The sequence below is a fragment of the Brassica napus genome, chromosome C8 (assembly GCF_020379485.1).
Source record: "Brassica napus cultivar Da-Ae chromosome C8, Da-Ae, whole genome shotgun sequence".
NCBI classification, from domain to species: domain Eukaryota; kingdom Viridiplantae; phylum Streptophyta; class Magnoliopsida; order Brassicales; family Brassicaceae; genus Brassica; species Brassica napus.
In genome coordinates this window covers 28,701,855-28,725,279 of record NC_063451.1, presented here as the reverse complement: position 1 = coordinate 28,725,279, position 23,425 = coordinate 28,701,855, and the positions used below count along the sequence as shown (strand labels likewise).

Below are 23,425 nucleotides of genomic sequence, written 5' to 3'. Positions count from 1 at the left end.
TTACTACCTTCACGTTCCTTAATGCGAAGATGATCTCTAGTTTTTCTTTTTTTTCAATACCCATAATAAACTTAAAAATTCACCCAAACAAAACTGAATAACAATAAAACATTATATGTTAACCGAACGGAAGTGGTAAAATATTTACTTACATTTCCATAGTTTGAGTTCTAAATCTATTTCGCAACTGCAACTCCTTGTCCATATCTCCATTGATGAATCATCTTTTAAAAAAGTTCAAAATGAATCGTACATGAAAGAAAAAAAGAGTATCATTTTGAGAAGCAGAGAAAAATGGATTTTAATAAAAAGAAGTCATAATGCTCTGTTGATTTTTATTGCTAAAATGGTGAAGAGAAGAAACGATTAAGAGAAAGAGAGAAGATGGATAAAAATTAGTTACTTGAAAATTATATAGAAAATAAAACAACTGAAACTGTGCCATGGAATTAGGGATAGTGGTCTCGTTGAGTTTTTTTGGTTAGGCAATTATTTTTTCTAAATAAATTATTTTTGTAAATGGCTTAGATTTTTAATCATGTAGATTATAATTAACTTTTTTTTTGAAAAACATAATCCAGATGTCAAAATTTTGTTGGTTATGTGACTTGTGATTTAGTATATAAGAGATATAATATCTTAAGGTAGTCGTCATTTATAAGTTTATAATGAAAACACCAGTAGAGTTTTTATGTGTTTATACATAATTTATACATATGGAGATTATTAATTTAGTCACGTGCGTTTTAAAAAAACATTACTATCTTATTAATTTATGTATAATTTACAAATATATAAATAAACTATTTTCCGTATTCCTCATCTTTAATTACCATAGTTCTACAACAAATAATTTTAGTTGCAACTATATAAAGACACTATTATATAAGTTAAGCAAGATGACAGATACTACTCATAGAATATTTTAATATCATTCTTTAGAAATCTTAACTTTTAACGATATTTTTTATTGAATTATCTAGATGCATATACTTGTTCCAGCCATATAAAACTTAACTAAAAATTTGTAAAATGAATGTTTATGATTTTGTTATTTCCAGAATTAAGAAAATAAACTACAAAAACATATAATATAATTCGTATCACGTAATTAGATGATTTTAATTTAAATTATGGAAATGAACTGAACCATTATTAAATCACAACAAAGTAAACCATAATAATCCAAAACCCAACTAAATCTCGGGTCAGGCCCAATTGCAATTTTATACGAAAACGGCCCAAATGTTTTCGATTTCAATTGGGAAGTTTGAGTGCTTCACCTTCCTCTTAACGAGGGAAAGTCGGGAACCTTCGTCCTCCATCTCTCGATTGCAATCACATCAAAAGTCACCGCCATGACAGAACCGAGACATTCCTCTACTGATCGAACAAGACGTCGGAGGTTCAGTGAGATCGATTACTCATTCGGAGAACGCCATCAGTACCGACCTCAAGTTCTGTTCAAATCGTTCGATGAGTGCCTCCAAAGAAGCCGACGGTTGTTTTCCAGTACTGTTCCGGCCATCGGAGGTCCTTCTCGCCGTCATCATAATCACAAAGCCGCTATCGGGTACCTCTATCTTTCTCTCCGAGGCTTTGCGCTTCAAGGTTCTTTAGATCCTAAGGACCCTTCTTTAGATGATGCGTTTAGGGTTATCAATAGCATAGGATGGTCTTACACTGTGATGCATGTGCATCCGTTCTTCCCCAGAGTTGTTAGAGAGTTTATCTCAAACAAACCCTTCAATGATGAAGGTGCTCTCATTTGGGGACATGTGTACCGCTTTACCCCTTATGTGATCAACCAATTGATGATGACACCATCTGTTAAGCACTCTTTTGGGTGGATAGAAGTTGTTCTGAAGCAAACCATCTCACACCTCACTGGAGGCCAATGCTCCGGATGGACGGGGTTCAGTCTCAACTCTTTAATCAATCCTTTTCAAGTTCTATACCGCGTTTGTGAACTGAACTGACTTCCAGGTCCTGACTCTGACACAATGATGAAAAACCGACTCCGTCTTCTTTATGTTGTTGCCAATCGCAAGCCAAATAACTTTGGTCATCTTGTGTATGACCAAGTGATCGAGATGACCCGTAAAACAGACTGGGACACAAACCTGATCTTCCCAAACCTCATCTACCAACTCTTGATGCTTCAGAAGGAGGTTCCTTTTCTACCAGGTGATGAAGAACCTATAGGAAGAGGTCTCCTTATCTATGGGTTTTGCAGATGACACAACTGGAGCAAGAGGACGTAGAAGGCTGTATTAGTTTAGCAGCGAACTGATTTTTTTTATTAGGTCCATCACTCTTTAACGAATGCGACTAATATATGATCTTTTTGTAAAATCACATATGGGTTTGGATGGTAAAAGACCGTAGTTTTTTGGTAAAAGACCTTCCGAATCCTCTAACAAACTGTTGTAGTGTAAAAGACCGTAGTTTTTTGGTATGGTATTATTGTCTAGATCCAAAAAAAAGTCAAGAGTAAATTCACCTAACAATACGTATAAGAATGGGATCAGTGATGTAGTCAAAATATTTCTTTAAATGCTTGAGTATATAGTAGGTGTTACAGTTGCTTACAAGTGCTTGACAAATTAGGATAATTATAAGATTTCAACATATACTGACCATGAACTAAAAAGAGATAATGCGTCTCTGTTTTTACTAGAAGCGATGGGTTGTGGAAAGAGGAGATATGCAGCTATCAAGATGCAGACGACATGGAAACTAGAGTATTTGACAACCCTCTTTCTTGCTTTGGTTGTGGACTCGGATGGCTCTTGTGAGTAGCTTATGTACTCTCTTTGTTTATTCCGTTTTTTTATCGGTCTAAAAGACCAACGCTGATTTCTTCTTATCTTTGATAATCAATAGCTTTCTTCTGGGGTTTGTCTTCACACCTTTGTGGTACTATGCTACGTTTCTTTACTTCGGGAACTATTACCACAGAGATCCTAGAGAAAGAGCTGCTTTGCTGTTTCCCCAATCCCTGTAAGTTACTTATTATATGAATATTATGGTCATAGAGGTAGTTACTATATAGTCTGGAGCAGAGTACTGAAGATGTACCTGTTTTTTGCTTTCTCGATGGTTTAAATATTTTTGAGTAATACAAGTAACTATATATGTAAGCACACATTCCTATAAGTTTTGCGTCTAGCACCATTTACCAAAATAATATAACAACAGTTGAATCAAGAATTTCAACCATAACCATCCTTTTAAAAAGAGATGCATTACTATGTACATATAAAAAGAGTTACAATACAATCTCACCAGAAAAAAACCATCTCAATACTAAAAAACGCAAGTTTGATTCAATTTAATAATATTATACGGAAAAATCCGGGCGTAGCCCGGAAAAATCCGGGCGTAGCCCGGAAAAACCCTCTAGTAAATATAGAAAGAAAAACTTAGAGGATAAAATTTGTTACCCAATTGACAAACGTTAAACCGGTGTTTGTTCGTTGAGATCTTAACCAACACATGTAGATCCATCAGAGTTTTTGGAACTAACACCTCTATTCTCAGTGATTCTTCTTTTTCTAAAAATCTATGTACAGTCAAATTTATGGATATTTTCATTTTTAGGTCACCAGGTGTGTGCTTTAGTAGAATCCTCAACACCGGAGATGAATGCAAGCAATGTGATGGTGAACCCAAACGGTCAAAACCATCTCTCAAGACCATCACCAAGTTCAAAGCAATTGGTTTCGCAGCCAACCGGTCCTCACATGTTACAACATATGACACACTACTAAAAGGCCCTTCAATACGAAAGCGACTGCTACGTTCTCATATAGATAGTTACAAATGAAAGTCTATAGTTTTTTTCTCTCTTATAGATAGTTTTCCTCGCTTTGATGTCTTATTAGATAAGGTCAAATATACATTAAAAAGGGTAAACAATATCATATGTGTTACGAAAGTCAAAAGGAAGAGCAGTAATGTTTGAAATATAAAAAGATGTGGGGTCCGCTGCACTATTTGCACAGTAGATTTTTTTCTCTATATAAACGATCGTTTAGAAGATCATCCCTCAACCTTCTCTTCTCTCTATAATAAACTCTTTCTATCAGTGTTAAAAATTCTACGGGTATAAATTTTGCCCTTATTCAAATTCTCGCGATATAATAAAATTCCAGTTCTTTTCATAACACGTTATCAGCACGATCACTCTGCGATTCGGTAAAATTTAATTTGTATCATTTATACCCTGTTATAAAGGTCGGTATACCGCCTCTACTATTATTTATATCATGTTATAATGGCCGGAATACCGCCGATATTATTTACTAGTAATTTAATTTATTTATTGGTCGGCCGAGCCGCCTTATATTCTGTTTATTATTTATTGGTCGGCCGAGCCGCCTTATATTCTGTTTATTATTAATTGGTCGGCCGAGCCGCCGTATAATTTATTTATTACTCTGCATTGATCGGCTGAGCCGTCGCATGATTTGTTGTCATAACATAAATATTTCATTGCCATAATTTTTACTTTTATGAAATTTTATAGATTTGATTGACTGTTTAATACGATATTTTCAGACTGATTTTTAGTGCACTCGATTTAACACCAACGGTCACAAAGAAATTTTTTCAAAAATTTTCCCTTTCTCCAACGGTCATGAACAGTAATTTTCATTTATAAATACAACTCATTTTCACTCCATTTTATCATCCAAAACATTTCATCTTCTCTCAAAAAAAAAATTTCAAATCGCTCTCCTCCGATTTTTCATTTCAAGAAAGATGATTCGCGCACTTTTGTTTTTATGTGCCATTTTTATTTGTGTTTCTATTTATGGTTTATTCGTTGGAGAATTTACTCCGAGTGAATTTAAGATGAATATCGGTTTAATTTTCTTTACATCGCTTCTCCTTGTAATTGCTTGCATGATTAATGTAAACGGTTCCTTTTAATATTAATAATATTCTAATAATTTTTATTTATGTGCTTTAGAAATACAAATGGCAAAAATCGAGAAACTTCAGTTTCCGGCATTGGAAGTAACTGGGACAAACTACACGGCATGGGTTACAAACATGGAGCTTCATCTAGATTCCGAGGAAATACTCGGAACAATAAAAGACGGCAATATATCAACCTCTCATGAAAAGGCTAAGGCCGTGATATTTCTGAGAAGGCATCTAGATGAAAATCTTACGCATGATTATGCGAGAACCAAAGATCCCTTAGATCTTTGGAAAGCTCTGAAGGAGAGGTTTGATAACCAAAAGAAAATTACTCTCCCCCATGCACTCGATGAGTGGAAAAATCTACGATTTCAAGATTTTGAAAAAGTGGAAACGTACAAATATGATGAAAATAGCTATATTGAGAATAGCGGCGCAAATAGATTATTGCGGTAAGCCTGTCTCAGAAGCAGAAATGCTCGAGAAAACTTACCAAACGTTCCACAAAAATCATTATGTTCTACAAGAACAATATAGAAATTGTGGGTATACGAGGTTCTCTGAACTCGCTGTGGCGCTTATAATAGCGGAGAGAAATAATGAACTCCTCATTAAAAACCACAATGCCCGACCCACGGGAACCAAAGCATTTCCTGAGGCAAATGCAACGGATATAAAAAATCCGGAAAAAGGAAATTATTCCTATCGTGGGCGTGGTCGTGGCCGTGGTCACAATCGTGGTCGCGGTTATCGATTTAACCGCAACCATGAAAGGAGTAACAACCCAAGAGGAAGGGGATTCAACACATGGAATCGATCTGATCGGGTAAAAGGGAAAGAAACCCAAGAAAACCCTACTCATAAAAATGAGAACATCTGTTACAGATGTGGATCGAAGGGACACTGGTCTCAAGTATGTCGAACTCCTCGGCATCTATGCCAATTGTACCAAGAATCTATTAAAGGCAAGGCAAAGGAAGTAAATCTCAATGAACACCTTGTGGGTACAACATCGACATACCTCGAATCCTCTGACTTTATGGGAGATTTCGACGAGGCCACTCATCAAAATAATTGAAGTGCTTGTACTGATCAAGCTTAATAATGCCTAGTGATGCCATAAAATATTATGTATTTCACTTTCAAAATAATGTTGTATTTCAAAATATCTAATGTATAATTATTGTGTACTTGTTATTGATGCATAATATGTTTACTTATGAAAGTTTATTTTCTTTATTGATATTAACTGTGTGTTACAGAAATGGATAAGAAAGCAAATGGAACAACAACTAAACAAATTGGTAGAGAAGTTTGCATACCAGATAGTGGCACAACGCACACTATACTGAAGGATAAGAGATATTTCTCTACTTTAAAGTCAGTAAAAATGACTATAAACACAATATCAGGTCCTACAGACCTGATCGAAGGAATTGGCAAGGCAAACTTTATGTTGCCTAATGGAACAAAGTTTTCCATAGATAATGCCTTATATTCTCCAAATTCTAAGAGAAATTTGTTGAGTTTCAAAGATATATACCGTCAAGGGTATAACACTCAGTCTGCAACTGAGAATGGAAAGAAGTATTTGTATATAACTTCTGAAAAATCAGGCAAAGGCCTTGTACTGGAAAAATTTCCAGAACTTCCTTCTGGATTGCATCACACTTATATTGATGCTATAGAATCACATCTTGTGATCAAAAGAAATCCAGAAGATGTTACATTATGGCATGATCGTCTTGGTCATCCAGGCACTACAATGATGCGAAAAATCATTGAAAGCTCACATGGTCATTCAATAAAAACCCAAGATATATACCAAAGTAATAAAATGACATGTGATGCGTGTGCTCTTGGGAAATTAATCATAAGACCATCACCAACCAAAATTGACAAAGAATCACCAAAGTTTTTGGAAAGAATCCAAGGTGATATTTGTGGACCAATACATCCACCGTGTGGACCATTCTACTACTTTATGGTATTAATCGATGCATCGAGTAGATGGTCACATGTTTGTTTGTTATCATCTCGAAATATGGCATTTGCGAGATTTCTAACTCAGATAATCAAATTAAGAGCACAGTTCTCAGATTATCCAATTAAAAGAGTTAGATTAGATAACGCTGGTGAATTCACATCCCAAGCTTTTAATGATTATTGTATGGTATCAGGGATTGAAGTAGAGCATTCTGTTGCTCATGTTCATACACAAAATGGTTTGGCAGAATCATTAATTAAACGGCTGCAACTAATTGCAAGGCCATTGATCATGAGATCAAAACTCCCAACATCTGTATGGGGACATGCTATTTTGCATGCAGAAGCACTAATTCGGATAAGACCAAGTGCATACCATAGATATTCCCCATTACAGTTAGCATTTGGAAAAGAACCAAATATCTCTCATCTAAAAATCTTTGGTTGTGCGGTTTATATTCCAATAGCACCACCGCAACGTACAAAGATGGGACCGCAAAGACGGTTGGGAATATATATTGGCTATGATTCTCCATCAATAATAAGATACCTAGAACCACAAACTGGTGATGTGTTTACGGCACGATTTGCCGATTGTCATTTCAATGAGAAAGAATTCCCAACTCTAGGGGGAGACAATAAACAAGTAGGAAAAGAGATCAAATGGAGTGTACCATCGTTATTACACCTTGATCCTCCTACGAAACAGTCAGAACTAGAAGTTCGACGTATCATGCATTTACAAAATATAGCAAATCAGCTACCTGATGCATTTGCTGATACCAAAATGGTAACTAAATCACATATACCCGCTGCAAATACTCCTGCTCGTATTGAAATACCACAAAATGGTGGAACGGCAGTTGATACACGTGAATCAGGAACACGTTTAAAGCGCGGTAGACCTATTGGTTCAAAGGATAAACTTCCTAGAAAACGTAAGGAATGTGAAAAGCATGATACTCCCAAAATAGCGGAAAATATTTTGGAAGAAGCGAATTGTGAATCTAACGACAATATAGAGCATCATGAATCTGAAGGAAATCACGAGATTTCTATCAATTACATCCATAATGGAAAGATATGGAAACGAAATGAGATGGATGATATTGATGACGTTTTCTCATACCTTTTAGCAAAGGAAATAAATGAAGAAAACGAAGATCCAGAACCAAAGTCTGTATATGAATGTCAAAAGAGACATGACTGGATAAAATGGAAAGATGCAATTCAAGTCGAATTAGATTCGCTTAACAAACGAAATGTATTCGGACCTATTGTGCTCACACCCAAAGATGTAAAACCTGTTGGGTACAAATGGGTGTTTGTCCGAAAAAGAAATGAGAAAAACGAGATTACAAGATACAAAGCTCGTCTTGTAGCCCAAGGTTTCTCTCAAAGGCCAGGAATTGATTATGAGGAAACTTATTCTCCTGTTATGGACGCAATCACATTTAGATTCCTGATGAGCCTAGCGGCCAATGAAAATTTAGAAATGCGTCTCATGGATGTCGTTACGGCATATTTATATGGATCATTAGATACTGATATCTATATGAGAATCCCAGATGGATTTAAAATGCCAGAAACGTTAAGTTCCAAACCTAAAGAGTTATGTGCAATAAAATTGCAAAGATCATTATATGGGTTAAAACAATCTGGACGAATGTGGTATAATCGTCTCAGCGAACACTTAACAAAAGAAGGATACACAAATGATCCTATATGTCCTTGTGTTTTCATAAAGAAAACAACATCCGGATTTGTGATAATCGCGGTGTACGTTGATGATCTTAATATTATTGGAACTCAAAACGAAATCCAAAAGGCATCAAACTATCTGAAAGGAGAATTTGAGATGAAAGATCTCGGGCAGACAAAATATTGTCTAGGATTACAAATTGAGCATTCTCGAAAGGGTATATTTGTACACCAGTCTACATATACCAAACGAGTATTGAAACGCTTTAACATGGATAAAGCAACTCCTCTTAGCACCCCGATGGTCGTTAGATCACTTAATGTTGAAAATGATCCGTTTCGACCATCTGAGGAAAATGAAGAAATACTTGGTCCTGAAACTCCATACTTAAGTGCAATTGGAGCTCTTATGTATCTTGCAAATTGTACTCGACCTGACATATCTTTTGCCGTTAATCTTTTAGCGAGATTCAGTTCGTCTCCTACGCGAAGACATTGGAATGGAATTAAACATGTCTTTCGTTACCTTCAAGGAACAACTGATTTAGGCTTGTTTTATCCTAAAAGTTCAAAAGGTCAAATGATTGGTTTTGCAGATGCAGGTTATTTGTCAGATCCACACAAAGCTCGATCCCAGACAGGATATGTTTTTACAATTGGAGGCACCGCCATATCTTGGCGTTCTCAGAAGCAGACACTTGTTGCCACTTCTTCAAATCACGCTGAGATCATTGCACTCCATGAAGCAAGTAGGGAATGTGTATGGCTAAGATCAATAAGCCGACACATCTGTTCAAGCAGTGGGATTGACGAAAATACGGAGCCAACTATTCTATATGAAGATAACGCGGCATGTGTTGCTCAAACGAAGGAAGGATATATCAAAAGTGATAGAACCAAACATATACCTCCGAAGTTCTTCTCATACACCCAAGAGCTCGAGAAGAATAAAGAGATTGAAGTAAGATATGTTCGATCATGCGACAATGCAGCCGACCTCTTCACAAAATCACTCCCTACCTCGGTATTCAGGAAACACATCCATAACATTGGGATGCGCCATCAGAAGGATCTATGACTGTTCATTCGAGGGGGATCTTACGTGGTTGTACTCTTTTTACCTTACTATGGTTTTTCCCATTGGGTTTTCCTGGAAAGGTTTTTAACGAGGCAACAAAGACGTTAAGCGAGAGCGGATAGTGACACCGGCCCCCAAGGGGGAGTGTTACAAAAGTCAAAAGGAGGAGCAGTAATGTTTGAAATATAAAAAGATATGGGGCCCGCTGCACTATTTGCACAGTAGATTTTTTCTCTATATAAACGATCGATTTCGATCGTTTAGAAGATCATCCCTCAACCTTCTCTTCTCTCTATAATAAACTCTTTCTATCAGTGTTAAAAATTCTACGGGTATAAATTTTGCCCTTATTCAAATTCTCGCGATATAATAAAATTTCAGTTATTTTCATAACAATATGGTCATTTATGGAGGCTGATAAGATTGACAAAGTTGACTAATGTTTCACAAAATGTGATATGAAATAATTTTGGGTTAGTCACATCAAACTGTAGTGGTAAAACAAATTCTAGTATAAATCTTAAGCACAAAGTGAAAGAACAAAGATGTAAATTATTAATAAAGGTCTAAACCTTTTATGTTTCAGAAGCAACATATCATATTCAAGTGAGGAAATAGCTAAAGAACATTCATGGGCATCAACAAAATTAACAAAGAAAACTATTATGCTACTATTGAAATCCATTATTTAAAAAAATATCCCCTAGAATCTCTTAAAGCCCTTAAAAAGCTGAGCTTTCTCAAAGCTCTCATCTCTTTGTTTTATTCGCACGAAAGACCTCGAGGTCCTTGTCTTACAGTTTGTAAAACACTTCAAACTCAGCGATAACCGGCTGATAGTAATCAGGGTGAGAATACATGCAATTGAACAGCATCCCCATGATTTGCTTACACTTGGTGCTACGAGGTCCTTCAAAATGCTCCAGAGCTTTAACAACATCTTTGCAGCCGCCTCTTCTCATGAACTCGAAATACCTAGCTTCTGCGGCTTCTTCATCAGTTGATGATTCTCCCGCGAATAGGCCATGCATGTTCTTTATCAACAATTCTCCATTAGCTCTCACAAGTTAATTATATCCATACATCATTCTCTGTACATTCAAATTTGTGGATCTTTTTCAATTTTTGGGTCACCAGATGGGTGCTCTAGTGGAATCCTAAAAACAGGAGACGAATGCAAGCAATTCCAAGGAAACTATTAGACAAGTGATGGTGAACCCACATCTCTTAAGACCATCACCAAGTTAAGAGAAATTGGTTTCGCAGCCATCCGGTCCTCACATGTACATATGACACACTACTAAAAGGCCCTTCAATACAAAAGCGCCAGCTACGTTCTCATATAGACAGTTACAAATGAAAGTCCATAGTTTTTTCTTCTTATAGATGGTTTTCTTGGAGTTGATGTGTTAGTAGATAAGGTCAAATATACATTAAAAAGGGTAAACAATATCATATGGCCATGTATGGAGGCTGATAAGAATGACAAAGTTGATTAATGTTTTGGTTTGAGCTTAATTGATCTCTGGTTAAGCTGTTATGTTTCTGAAGCAATATTAACAAACAAAACAAGTATTGAAATCCAATATTAAGAAGAAGAAAAAAACATCCCCTAGAATCTCTTAAAGCCCTTAAAGAGATTAGCTTTCTCAAAGCTCTCCTCTCTTTGTTTCTTTGCACGAAAGACCTTAAGGTCCTTGTCTAACTGTTCGACAGAAGCTTCAAACACAGCAATAACCGGTTGATAGTAATCAGGGTGAGAATACATACAATTGAACAGCATCCCAGCGATCTCCTTACACTTAGTGCTACGAGGTCCTTCACAATCTTCCAGAGCCTTAACCACATCTTTGCAACAGCCTCCTCTCAAGAACTCGAAATACCTAGCTTCTACGGCTTCATCAGTTGATGATTCTCCCGCTCTCGGTGGGAACAAGCCATGGATGTTCTTTATCAACAACTCTGCATTAGCTGTCATCGGATATGGCCAATCACTGAAATCTTCCGGTTTCTCTTGCTCCGGTTTTGCCGGCGGAAATTGGATGGATGACGCGATCCCCATTCCCTGAGATTCGATCCTATGGAATCAATTAACAGAGGAATTTGGTCAATATCACGAAGAATAAAAATATGCTATGAGGTTCTTCGTAGATTCTAAACAGGTTTCTTTGTTATAAACTTATAATGCAAAGAGAACCAGGGTTGCTGCCGAGACGCCGACTCTGTTACGTCCTACATTCTGGGCCTTTAGTGGGCCTTGAGATTGTAGTGTTCTGTGCTGTTGAGGAGTTTAGTAAAAGCCCACTACCTTTTTCCTGAAATAAAGAGGCAGAGTCATTGCGTAAGTCAGTCTCTGACTTTAAGTCTCTTATGATCTTGAATGAGAATTCGGCCAAAAAAATCACGAACTTTGCACGAATTGCCAAAAGAAACTTGTATTCGAGTCTGGCCAATAAAACTCTGAATTTTTGTTGACTTTTTTAGTTTATTAAGAAACTTACGATTGACAGACCAGATTAACACAATGTTAACTCACCGTTAAATACTGTCATTTAGTGAAACGACGTCGTTTCATCCAGTTGTTTTGTTTAAGACAAAATCTCAAGACGACGTCGTTTTGTTTAATTAAAATTGTTGTTGGTTGGACTCGAACTCCTGCACTCGTGGTCCTTAGGGGTTTTTTGCCACTGAGCTAGTGGACTTTTCAGAAGATTACCATACATATTTCTTTTTATTGATCAAAAGATGTGGATGATTGAAATAAAACAAAACGTAACCCTAATTTCTCAGAAACCCAAATCGATTTGGGGATTTTTCTCTGTGAAAAACCTAAGGCTCTGTAGTCTCGTGGTGTGAGGAGATGATAAAGACGAAGTTCACAAGGAATGGAAGGGAGGTAATGATTTGGGGAGGAGCGTTGAGGACTTTCGATTACGGGAGTGAAGAAGCGGTTCAACAGTCGAACAAGGATGGAAATGGTGGTGGGAGTGAAGAAGTGGTTCAACAGTCGAAGAAGGGTGGAAAAGGTGGTGATGGGAGTGTGTCTGAACCAAAGAGATCGGCGAAGAAGGGTGGAAAACGCGGTGCTTCTGTGAGTTTGTCATCGCCAGAGAGATCGAGGAAGAGTAAAAGAGTTGAAGGGATATCGATGTTGGCATCTACAGAGGCGTGGGACACAATATGGGTCGCCTGTGTCATCTCCGGAGAAGGTTACGAGGTGTGGGACACCATATGGTGGTTCAACTCCGTCTCCTAGACAATCGAAGAAGCAGAAGGTTACTGGTGGGTCAACTGTGTCTCCTCCTGAAAACTCGAAGAAGAATCAGGTAGATGGTGATGACAGAGAAGAATGTCTCCAGAGGGAGACAAATGAGATGAATCCTCCAAGTGAAGAAGAGGAATTTGGAAATATAGAAGATGATTGTAGGCGAGAATTAGAAGATAGTAGGCTTGAATTAGAGAATGAAAATGGTATTGCTGGCATTGAGGAAGAAAACTGTAGAGATTTGGGTGTACTGTTTGGTGATGAAGCAAGAAATGATGACTGTGAGGTTGATGAAGACGAAGGGGATGATGATGCATAGGATGATGATAAAATCCCTGATCATGTGTCATCAGATGATGAGAATGAAGAGGAGATGATACTTGCGCAAGCTTACAGAGCAGACATTGTTCCAGAGGAGCTCCTTCAGCTTGGCAAGACATTTTCAGATGCTGAGGACTTCAAGCATACTTGTCTCAGGTATACCCTCAAAACCAGATACAACATCAAGTACTACAGATCCAGTAGCTTGAAGATGGGTGCAAAATGTGCTGCTGAGATGAGAGATTATGAGGATCCATGTCCCTGGATGGTTTACTGTTCTTATGATAAGAGGAAACATAAGTTGATGGTAAAGACATACGTCAATGACCATAAGTGTGAGAAGACAGGGCATTCCAGGATACTTAAGAGGTCAGCAATTGCAAGTCTATTTGCTGAGAGGTTAAGGCTGAATCCTAAGATCACAGGGAAGGAGATACAGGCTGAGATCTTGAGGGAGTATCAGATGGAAGCCAAAGAAAACTCGTGCATTAAGGCCAAGACGAAGTTGATGAGAGAAAGGAGGAAGACCCATGAGGAGCATTTTGATAAAATCTGGGATTACCAAGTAGAGATCTTCAGGAGCAATTCTGGATCAACCATGGACATTGAGACCATACCAGGAGCCACAGTTGGAAGCAAGCAGAGGTTCTACAGGCTCTACATGTGTTTCGAAGCACAAAAGGAAGCATGTAAGAAGACTTGTAGGCCAGTTATTGGCTTAGATGGAGCTTTTTTGAAATGGGACATCAAGGGACAGTTGTTGGCTGCTGTCGGAAGAGATGGAGACAATAGGATTGTCCCTATTGCTTGGGCTGTAGTGGAGATAGAGAATGATACAAACTGGGATTGGTTTGTGAAGCGTTTGGCCTTGGATTTGGGATTGGAAGATGGGAAAGGATTTGTTATAATGTCTGACAAACAAAAGGTAAACACTTTGTTTTCATGATTTTCTGTGAATGTTTGATTCTTGTTTCTGATTTTTTTTTGTTTCTGATCTTGTAGGGATTAGTGAAAGCAGTTCATACTCTCCTTCCAGAAGCTGAGCATAGGCAGTGTTGTCGCCATATATACGAGAACTGGAGGAAATGTGGAAAAGATCTAAGGTTACAGAGGTTCTTCTGGTTCATTGCAAGGAGCTACACTCCTGGTATGTTCAACTACAACTTGGATGAGCTTAAGAACTATGATCCAGGCGCACATGCATCTTTGATAAAGACAAAGCCAGAGACTTGGTCTAGAGCTTTTTTCAAGATAGGCTCCTACTGCAATGATAATCTGAACAACTTGTGTGAGTCCTTCAACAAGACCATCAGGGAGGCTAGGAAGAAGCCTCTGCTCGACATGTCAGAGGAGATAAGGCGCCAATGTATGACTAGGAACTACAATAGGTCTAAGATGGATACCCACATGAAGACTAGGTTCACCATGAAGACACATAAAGAGTTAGACAGGGTTGAGAAGAAGTCCAAAGGGTGTATACTGCGATGGGCAATTGGGCCAGAGACTGAGGTGGAGTATAAAGACCAGTCATATGTTGTGAGTTTGGAGAAGGAGACTTGTGCATGTTGAAGCTGGCAAATGAATGGTATTCCATGCATCCATGCTGCTAAGGTCATCCTTGGTGCGAAAAGAAAACTTTCTGAATTTGTTGCTTCTTGCTACACAACTTCTAAGTGGCGTGAAACGTACAATTATGGGATCAGTCCTGTAAATGGGATGATAGAGTGGCCTCAGACCAATAGATTAGGTGTGATTCCACCACCTAATCGAAATGGCAATCCTGGTAGGCCTAAAAACCATGATAGAAAGAAGGGAGCCAATGAGACAAGGTCTACTACCAAGCTGAGCCGTGTGAACAGAGTTATGACATGCTCTAATTGCAAAGAAGAAGGCCACTACAAGAATACATGTAAGAACGCTTCTGTTCCGAGTCCACCTAAGAAACCAAGAGGCAGACCAAGGAAATATCAGGTAAGGGTCTTAGTTTTTTAGCTATTGGTAATGTGTCTGAGTTTTTTGAGGTTATTGATAATTCATTTATATGATACAGGGACTACGTTTTGAAGAGTCACAAGCTCAATTCTCCCAAGCTCAATCCTCACAAGCTCACTCATCACAAGCTCAAGCATCACGATGGGAAGTTCCCCAATCTTCACAAGCATCACAGACAGGAGTGTGGAAAAGATGGTTCTCTTAGATCAATTTTAAATGCTTTTGGAACAAGAACTACTCTTTTGTTTTGTTGTGTGATGATGATGTTGTCTCTGTCGGAATGCTTATGTTTTGTTGTGTGATGATGATGGTGTCTTCTGGTTTATGTACTTCTTTTATTTTGCTGTTTTGTTAAACAATGATGATGGTTGTGTGATGATGATGGTTGCTGTTTTGTTCTGTTTTGTTGTGTGATGATCGATTTACAATAATGAAGTAAACAAAGTCTTACATTAACCATAACATAAACAGAGTCTTAAAACATTAGACTTACATAAACCATGAGTCCAAATCACTGAAACCATTAGAATTACACAAACATAGTCTCCTAGTAGCTATTCAAAGACAACACATTTCACAAATCAAACATGATCAACACAAGACATATCACAATTCAAAGACAACCCATTCCTAGTTGCCAATTTCTCATGATCAACACAAGACAAGAAACTGACGCCACCAGAAAACCCACTTTTATGATCACATTCAGCTTCCTGACATCTTTTTTCAACTCTTCCTCCACAGTTTTGAGGCTGTCGATCTCCATTTTAATTTTCCTCAGACCCGATGCAAAGCACTCAACTTTAGGCAATGCATCGTGAACCTCTTCGTAGACAGCTTCATCTACCCATTTATACAAGTGATCATGGACACAAATCATGAACATAATCTTTATGTTCAAACAATTTCTCACTACTTAGCCATTGAAGCTTTATGTTCAAACAATTTCTTAAACACAATCAATTGCACCCATAGTCAAATTAAACACTTACATTTCGAAACGTTGGGCATCTAAAGAAAGATCTTCCTGGATTTTCCTTCGTTTTTGATGTGTATATCTCAGTTCTTCGACCACAGCCGCATTGCTCCGGGATACCACGAATACCCATCGTATTCACAGACGAATCCTCACAACCCGAACTCATCATGCGATACTCAAAGAAGAAAAGGTGAGAATCGAGATTCTTAAGGAAGAAATTGAAGAGAATCGAGTTTGAATCGCGATGTTCTTTCTGGATTTATGATTTTGAGAATTTAGGGTTTATAGCCATCTGAGGAGAAAACGACGTCGTTTCTTTTTGATTCATTTAACTCGGATTCGAAGACAATAAAAAGAACTCTGTTCGTAAATCTATTGCAAAGTTCACTAGTTCAGTGGCAAAAACCCTTACCATTAAACTCGAGTGCACGGGTTCGATTCGATGGAAGCCCATATTTTTAATAACAAAGATATATAAAACGACGTCGTATACTTTAACACCCAAAATTAACGTCAACTTAATGTCGTCTAAATTATCTGTTAACTCAGTTAACAGTGTGTTAATCTGGCCAGTCAATCGTAAGTTTTTAATAAACTAAAAAAGTCAACAAAAGTTCAGTGTTTTATTGACCAGCCAATATGTCCAGGTTTTTTTTGGCAATTCGTGCAAAGTACGTGATTTTTTTGGCCGAATTCTAATGTATATCTTTCCCTACCATTTTCACATCTGATCCCATCTTCGGACCATTACTATTGACAAATTCATGTATTTGTGTACTCATATAACAAGTTTTACAAATGAAATAGTTATACAAATTTTTTTGCCCTGAAACCTTGTGTAACAATAGACAAAACTGCCATTTTTGGTTCGTTAGATATAAGTTCTTTGTTACATGTTTTGCATTAGAAGAAGAAGACGTTTTTATATCAAGAACCGTAAGCAACACACAATCCCAATAGGAATGAGAAGCAGCACAAACGAGGGATGAGGCAGTGGCGGAAGAATCAAGAGGGGTGTTGTGAGACCAACAAGGACAAGCGTTGACTCAAAACGGAAGTAACTTGAGCGGTTCACAGTATTCATCAGTGGAGCTTGAGCCGATCACAATATCAGGCAATGTCTCCAATGTGACATGTTCCTCCTGTTCTCCAGTCTCCTCCCCTGTTTCATACAACGAAGTCTCCTCCCCTGTTTCATACAATGAAGCACAATGAAACTAAACGGTAATAATGAAGTGAAATATATACAAGTCTAGAATCTAGAGATCCACAACAAGCTACATACCTCCTATAGATTCCCAATATAATACAAATCCTTCTCATTATCAAACTACTATCATCCACCCGAGTTTAATAACGAGATTACTGAAGTTGAAATCTTGCAGATATTCCCATTGACCCTGAACACTATCTTTTACTTGTACATATAATTCTGCAACAATCAAACACAGAGAGTAATCAATTATGTTGTTCAAACTCTGACTCAAGACTCGAATCTTATGCAATCAATCAAAAACAGCCAAATGGATAAAGTTACAATGATTCTGAAGCAATAATCAAAATCAATAAACTAAACCCGATACTTGATCTAAGTACCGAGTAAGTAAACATTCCTGAGCACACATGCATAAACGTGACGTTATTGACGTGATGGGTTTCTCAAATCAGACAAAGTCAAAGCGATCATAGCCACTAACTGAATCACATAATAAAATTAACCAATCCAGTACGGAAACGAGGAAACAAATTCATTTAGACGTCTGTCTGAAATATTTCAGAATTCTACTTGTAACACTCAAACAAAACCCTCGAGAAGCTTGTCTGAGACTGAACGGATACAAGATGAAAGTTGGAACATCGTACCTCAGCATTGTGGATTTTGTATTCATACAGGATTTGATAACAGAGCTTCTCATCAATGTGAGTCAAAGGTGCTGTGGTGTTGAAAGAGATACCACCAGTCACCAGTCTTTTTCTTTTTTAAAAGTAGATCTATTGTATAGAGAAAACAAAGCAAAAATGCAAATCAAGTTCCGGGGACCCGATAAGAACCGACCCGAATAGACCGGACCGATAAAAACCGATTTGTACCCGAAATTAAAAACATATATATCTAAAACTACGATGTTTTTGTGTTCTATTTTATATATATTATTTTATTATTTAGTTGAAATATCTTTTGTTAATATTTGTTATTATTTTTTAATATTTTTTAATTAATATGAAGCTTTAAAATGTAAAATTTAGAGTTTCAAAATATTTTATTTTAATTATTAATAGTTTCATTTAAGTTATTTTGTAAAATTTTTAGATATATATGACAAATATCAACTAAATTTGATGGAATTAGGTATGTTATGTTCTTTTCAGATCCTAAATACCTGAACCCGACCCGAACCCAAAAAGAACCGACCCGAATAGACCGGATCCGATAAGAACCGATTAATACTCGAATTAAAAACATGAATATCTATTTTTTAGCGCTGGATAATTATGTTATTACAACTATGATAAATATTACAGACGATTCTACAGCCGACAATTCTACCTGCCGTATGAGGATTAACGCCGACGATTCTACATCCGCCCTATGGAATCCTTGCTTGACGGTACTCCTTGTGTCATGCTGCAGATCTCTTGTAAGTCTTTTCTCCTATAATTCGCATAATTTCGCCTTCTCCGGGAATTGAAACTCAGACCTCTTGGTGTAGAAGCATTAATGAACCCTTGGTCACACCACTGGACCAAGGGGCTTCCACAAAACATGTATATCTAAAACTATGATGTTTTTGTGTTCTATTTTATATATATTATTTTATGATTTAATTGAAATATCTTTTGTTAACAATATTTGTTATTATTTTGTAATATTTTTTAGGGCAAATCTCCAAAATAGCACATTTCTAAGTTTATGTCACAAAAATAATCCTCAAAAACTAAAACGACTAAAATATCATTTTATCTTTTGAAAAGTTTAATTTTTTTTTATTTTTCAAAATTTGAAATCTTATCCTAAAACCCCACTCCCCAACTCTAAACCCTAAAACCTAAACTCTAAACCCTAAACCCTAAACTCTAAACCCTAAATCCTAAACACTAAACCCTAAACTCTAAACCCTAAATCCTAAACCCTAAACCCTAAACCCTAAATCCTAAACCCGACCCCTTAACTCTAAACTCTACACCCTAAACCGCACCTTTAAACTCTAAACCCTAAACCCTAAACTCTAAACCTTAAACCCTAAACCCTAAATCCTAAATTCAAAATCTCACCCCTTAACTCTAAACCCTAATGTCTAAATTAATTTACCATTGGGGTATAAGTATATATTTATCTCTTTTGATAAAACATTAAGTGTTATTTTGGTTATTTTTATTCTTAGAGACTATATTTGTGACAAAAAAAATTTTAGTGCTATCCTAGTCATTTTCTCTATTTTTTAAGTAATATGAAGCTTTAGAATGTAAAATTTAGAGTTTAAAAAATATTTTATTTTACTTATCAATAATTTCATTTAAGTTATTTTGTAAAATTTTAGATATATATGACAAATATCAACTAAATTTGATGGAATTAGGTATGTTATGTCTTTTTAATATCCTAAATACTTGAACACGACCCGAACCCAAAAAGAACCGACCCGTATAGACCGGACCCGATAAGAACCGATTTGTACCCGAATTAAAAACATGTATATCTAAAACTATGATGTTTATGTGTTCTATTTTTATATATATTATTTTATGATTTAGTTGAAATATCTTTTGTTAACAATATTTTTATTATTTTGTAATATTTTTTTAAGTAATACGAAGCTTTAAAATGTAAAATTTAGATTAAAAAAATATTTTATTTTACTTATTAATAGTTTTATTTAAGTTATTTTGTAAAATTTTAGATATATGTGACAAATATCAACTAATTTTGATGGACTTAGGTAGGGGAAATAACATGTTTACCACTTTTATGCTACCACTTTTCATTTTTATCACCGCTAAAAAGACATTTTCAAAAATATCTTCTTCATTAAACGACAAAAGACTCTTATACCATTATTCTTTATATATATAATAATTAAATATTTAAATAAATAAAAAATCTAAAAAAATAAAAAATATTTTTTTTATTTTTTTTTCGAATTATACAATTTCTAAATTCAAACCCTAAACCCTAAAACTCAACTCTAAACCCTAAACCATCAATTCTAAACCCTATTTTTTTAAATACGAACCCTAAACCCTGAAACATCAACCCTAAACCCTAAACCTTCAACTCTAAACCCTAAAACATCAACTCTAAACCCTAAACCCTAAACTTCAACACTAAACCCTAAACTATCAACACTAAATCCTAAACCCTAAAAAGTAAACTCTAAACCCTAAACCCTAAGAAATTAACCCTAAACCCTAAAACATCAACTCTAAACCCTAAACCCTAATCTCTAAACCCTAAAACCGTAGAGTTGATGTTTTAGGGTTTAGGGTTCGAATTTCAGAAAAATATAGGGTTTAAGGTTTAGGGTTTACGTTTAGGGTTTAAAGTTGATGTTTTAAGTTTTAGATTTGAAGGTTTAGTGTTTAGAGTTGATGTTTCGCGGTTTAGGGTTTAGAGTTAGATGTTTCATGGTTTAGGGTTTAGAGTTGATGATTTAGGGCTTAAAGTTGATGTTTTAAGTTTAGATTTAGGGTTTAGGGTTTACGTTTAGGGTTTAGAGTTGATGTTTTAGTTTTTAGATTTGAAGGTTTAGGGTTAATGGTTTAGGGTTTAGAGTTGATGTTTCATGGTTTAGGGTTTAGAGTTGATGATTTAGGGTTTAAAATTGATGTTTGAAGTTTAGATTAGTTAACTATATGTTTTTTTTGTCAAAGTTAATCAAAAGGTTATAAATGTCTTTTATCATTCATCAAAGATGAGGGTAAAAATGGTTAGTGTAAACATGAAAAGTGGTACTTTGAAAATGGTATTTTTGGCAATTTCCCAATTAGGTATGTCATGTCTAATTTTGATGGAATTAGGTATGTTATGTCATTTTCAGATCTTAAATACTCGAACCCGACTCTAACCCAATAAGAAACGATCCGAATAGACCAGATCCGATAAGAACCGATTTGTACCCGAATTAAAAACATGTATATCTAAAACTATGATGTTTTTGTGTTCTATTATATATATATATTATTTTATGATTTAGTTGAAATATCTTTGTTAACAATATTTGTTATTATTTTGTAATATGTTTTAAGTAATATGAAGCTTTAAAATGTTAAATTTAGAGTTTAAAAATATTTTATTTTACTTATAAATAGTTTCATTTAAGTTATTTTGTAAAACTTTAGATATATATGACAAATATCAACTAAATTTGATGGAATTAGGTATATTATGTTTTTTTCAGATCCTAAATATACCGGGGGATTCAAAAAGTTAAAAATAAATGTGAATTATATTGTAGCTAAATTGGAAGATTTGAACGGCTACTTACAGTGATATTGTGTGAGAGAGAAGACGCCGATAAAAGTAGCAATTAGGTCTGGACATTTTAACCCGAACGGAACCAACCCAAAAATACCCGATCCAGAATGAGACCGAAAATTTATAAGTATTTTTTGGGTCTAGATTTTTTGACCCGAAAGAACCAGAACGAAAAGAACCGACCCGGATAGATCCAGACCCGAAAAAACCGATCCGAATAGACCCGACCCGATAAGAACCGATTTGTGTCCGACTTAAAAACATGTATATCTAAAACTATGATGTTTTTGAGTTCTATTTTATATAAATTATTTTATGATTTAGTTGAAATATATTTTGTTAACAATATTTGTTATTATTCTGTAATATTTTTCAAGTAATATGAAGTTTTAAAATGTAAAATTTAGAGTTTTAAAATATTTTATGTTAATTATTAATAGTTTCATTTACAGGGTTTTGTAAAATTTTAGATATATATGACAAATATCAACTAAATTTTATGGAATTAGGTATGTTATGCCCTTTTCAGATCCTAAAACCCGACCCGAACCCAAAAAGAATCAAACTGAATAAACCCGACAAAAACCGATTTGTACGTGAATTAAAAACATGTATATCTAAAAATATGATGTTTTGTGTTCTATTATATATATTATTTTATGATTTAGTTGAAATATCTTTTGTTAACAATATTTGTTATTATTTTGTAATATTTTTAAGTGATATGGAATTTTAAAATGTAAAATTTAGAGTTTAAAAATATTTTATTTTAATTAATAATAGTTTCATTTATGTTATTTTGTAAAATTTTAGATATATATGGCAAATATCAACTAAACTTGATTGAATTAGTGTATGTTATGTCCTTTTCAAATCCTAAATACATGAACCCGACCCGAACCCAAAAATAATCGACCTGAATAGACCGGACCTGATAAGAACCAATTTGTACCCGAATTAAAAACATGTATATCTAAAACTATGATGTTTTGTGTTCTATTTTATCTATATTATTTTATGATTTAGTTGAAATATCTTCTATTAACAATATTTGTTATTATTTTGTAATATTTGTTTAAGTAATGTGAAGCTTTAAAATGTAAAATTTAGAGTTTAGAAATATTTTATTTTACTTATTAATAGTTTCATTTAAGTTATTTTGTAAAATTTTAGATATATATAGCAAATATCAACTAAATTTGATTGAATTAGTGTATGTTATGTCCTTTTCAAATCCTAAATACATGAACCCGACCCGAACCCCAAAAGAATCGACCTGAATAGACCGGACCTGATAAGAACCAATTTGTACCCAAATTAAAAACATGTATATCTAAAACTATGATGTTTTTTTGTTCTATTTTTTGTTTTTTTTTTATGATTTAGCTGAAATATATTTTGTTAACAATATTTGTTACTATTTTGTAATATTTTTAAGTAATATGAAGCTTTAAAATGTAGAATTTAGAGTTGAAAAATGTTTTATTTTAATTATTAATAGTTTCATTTAAGTTATTTTGTAAAAATTTAGATATATATGACAAATATCAACTAAATTTGATGGAATTATGTATATTATGTGCTTTTCCAGATCTTAAATATACCGGGGGATTCAAAAAATAAAAATAAATGTGAATTCTACTGTAGCTAAATTGGAAGATTTGAACGGTTACTTACAGTGATATTGTGTGAGAGAGA

At 35.2% G+C, this 23,425-nt stretch overlaps 1 protein-coding gene and 1 pseudogene across 1 annotated transcript; both read right to left on the bottom strand.

Annotated features, from left to right (window-relative positions):
* Window positions 1-18,971, bottom strand: part of LOC125591962 — a 46,659-nt pseudogene extending 27,688 nt beyond the window's left edge.
* Window positions 11,107-11,880, bottom strand: LOC111213309. Its single transcript, XM_022715034.2, has one exon. It carries the CDS (start codon window positions 11,757-11,759, stop codon window positions 11,310-11,312), a length of 450 nt encoding a protein of 149 aa, XP_022570755.1. The 5' UTR covers window positions 11,760-11,880; the 3' UTR covers window positions 11,107-11,309.
* Window positions 18,972-23,425: the final 4,454 nt, after the last annotated feature.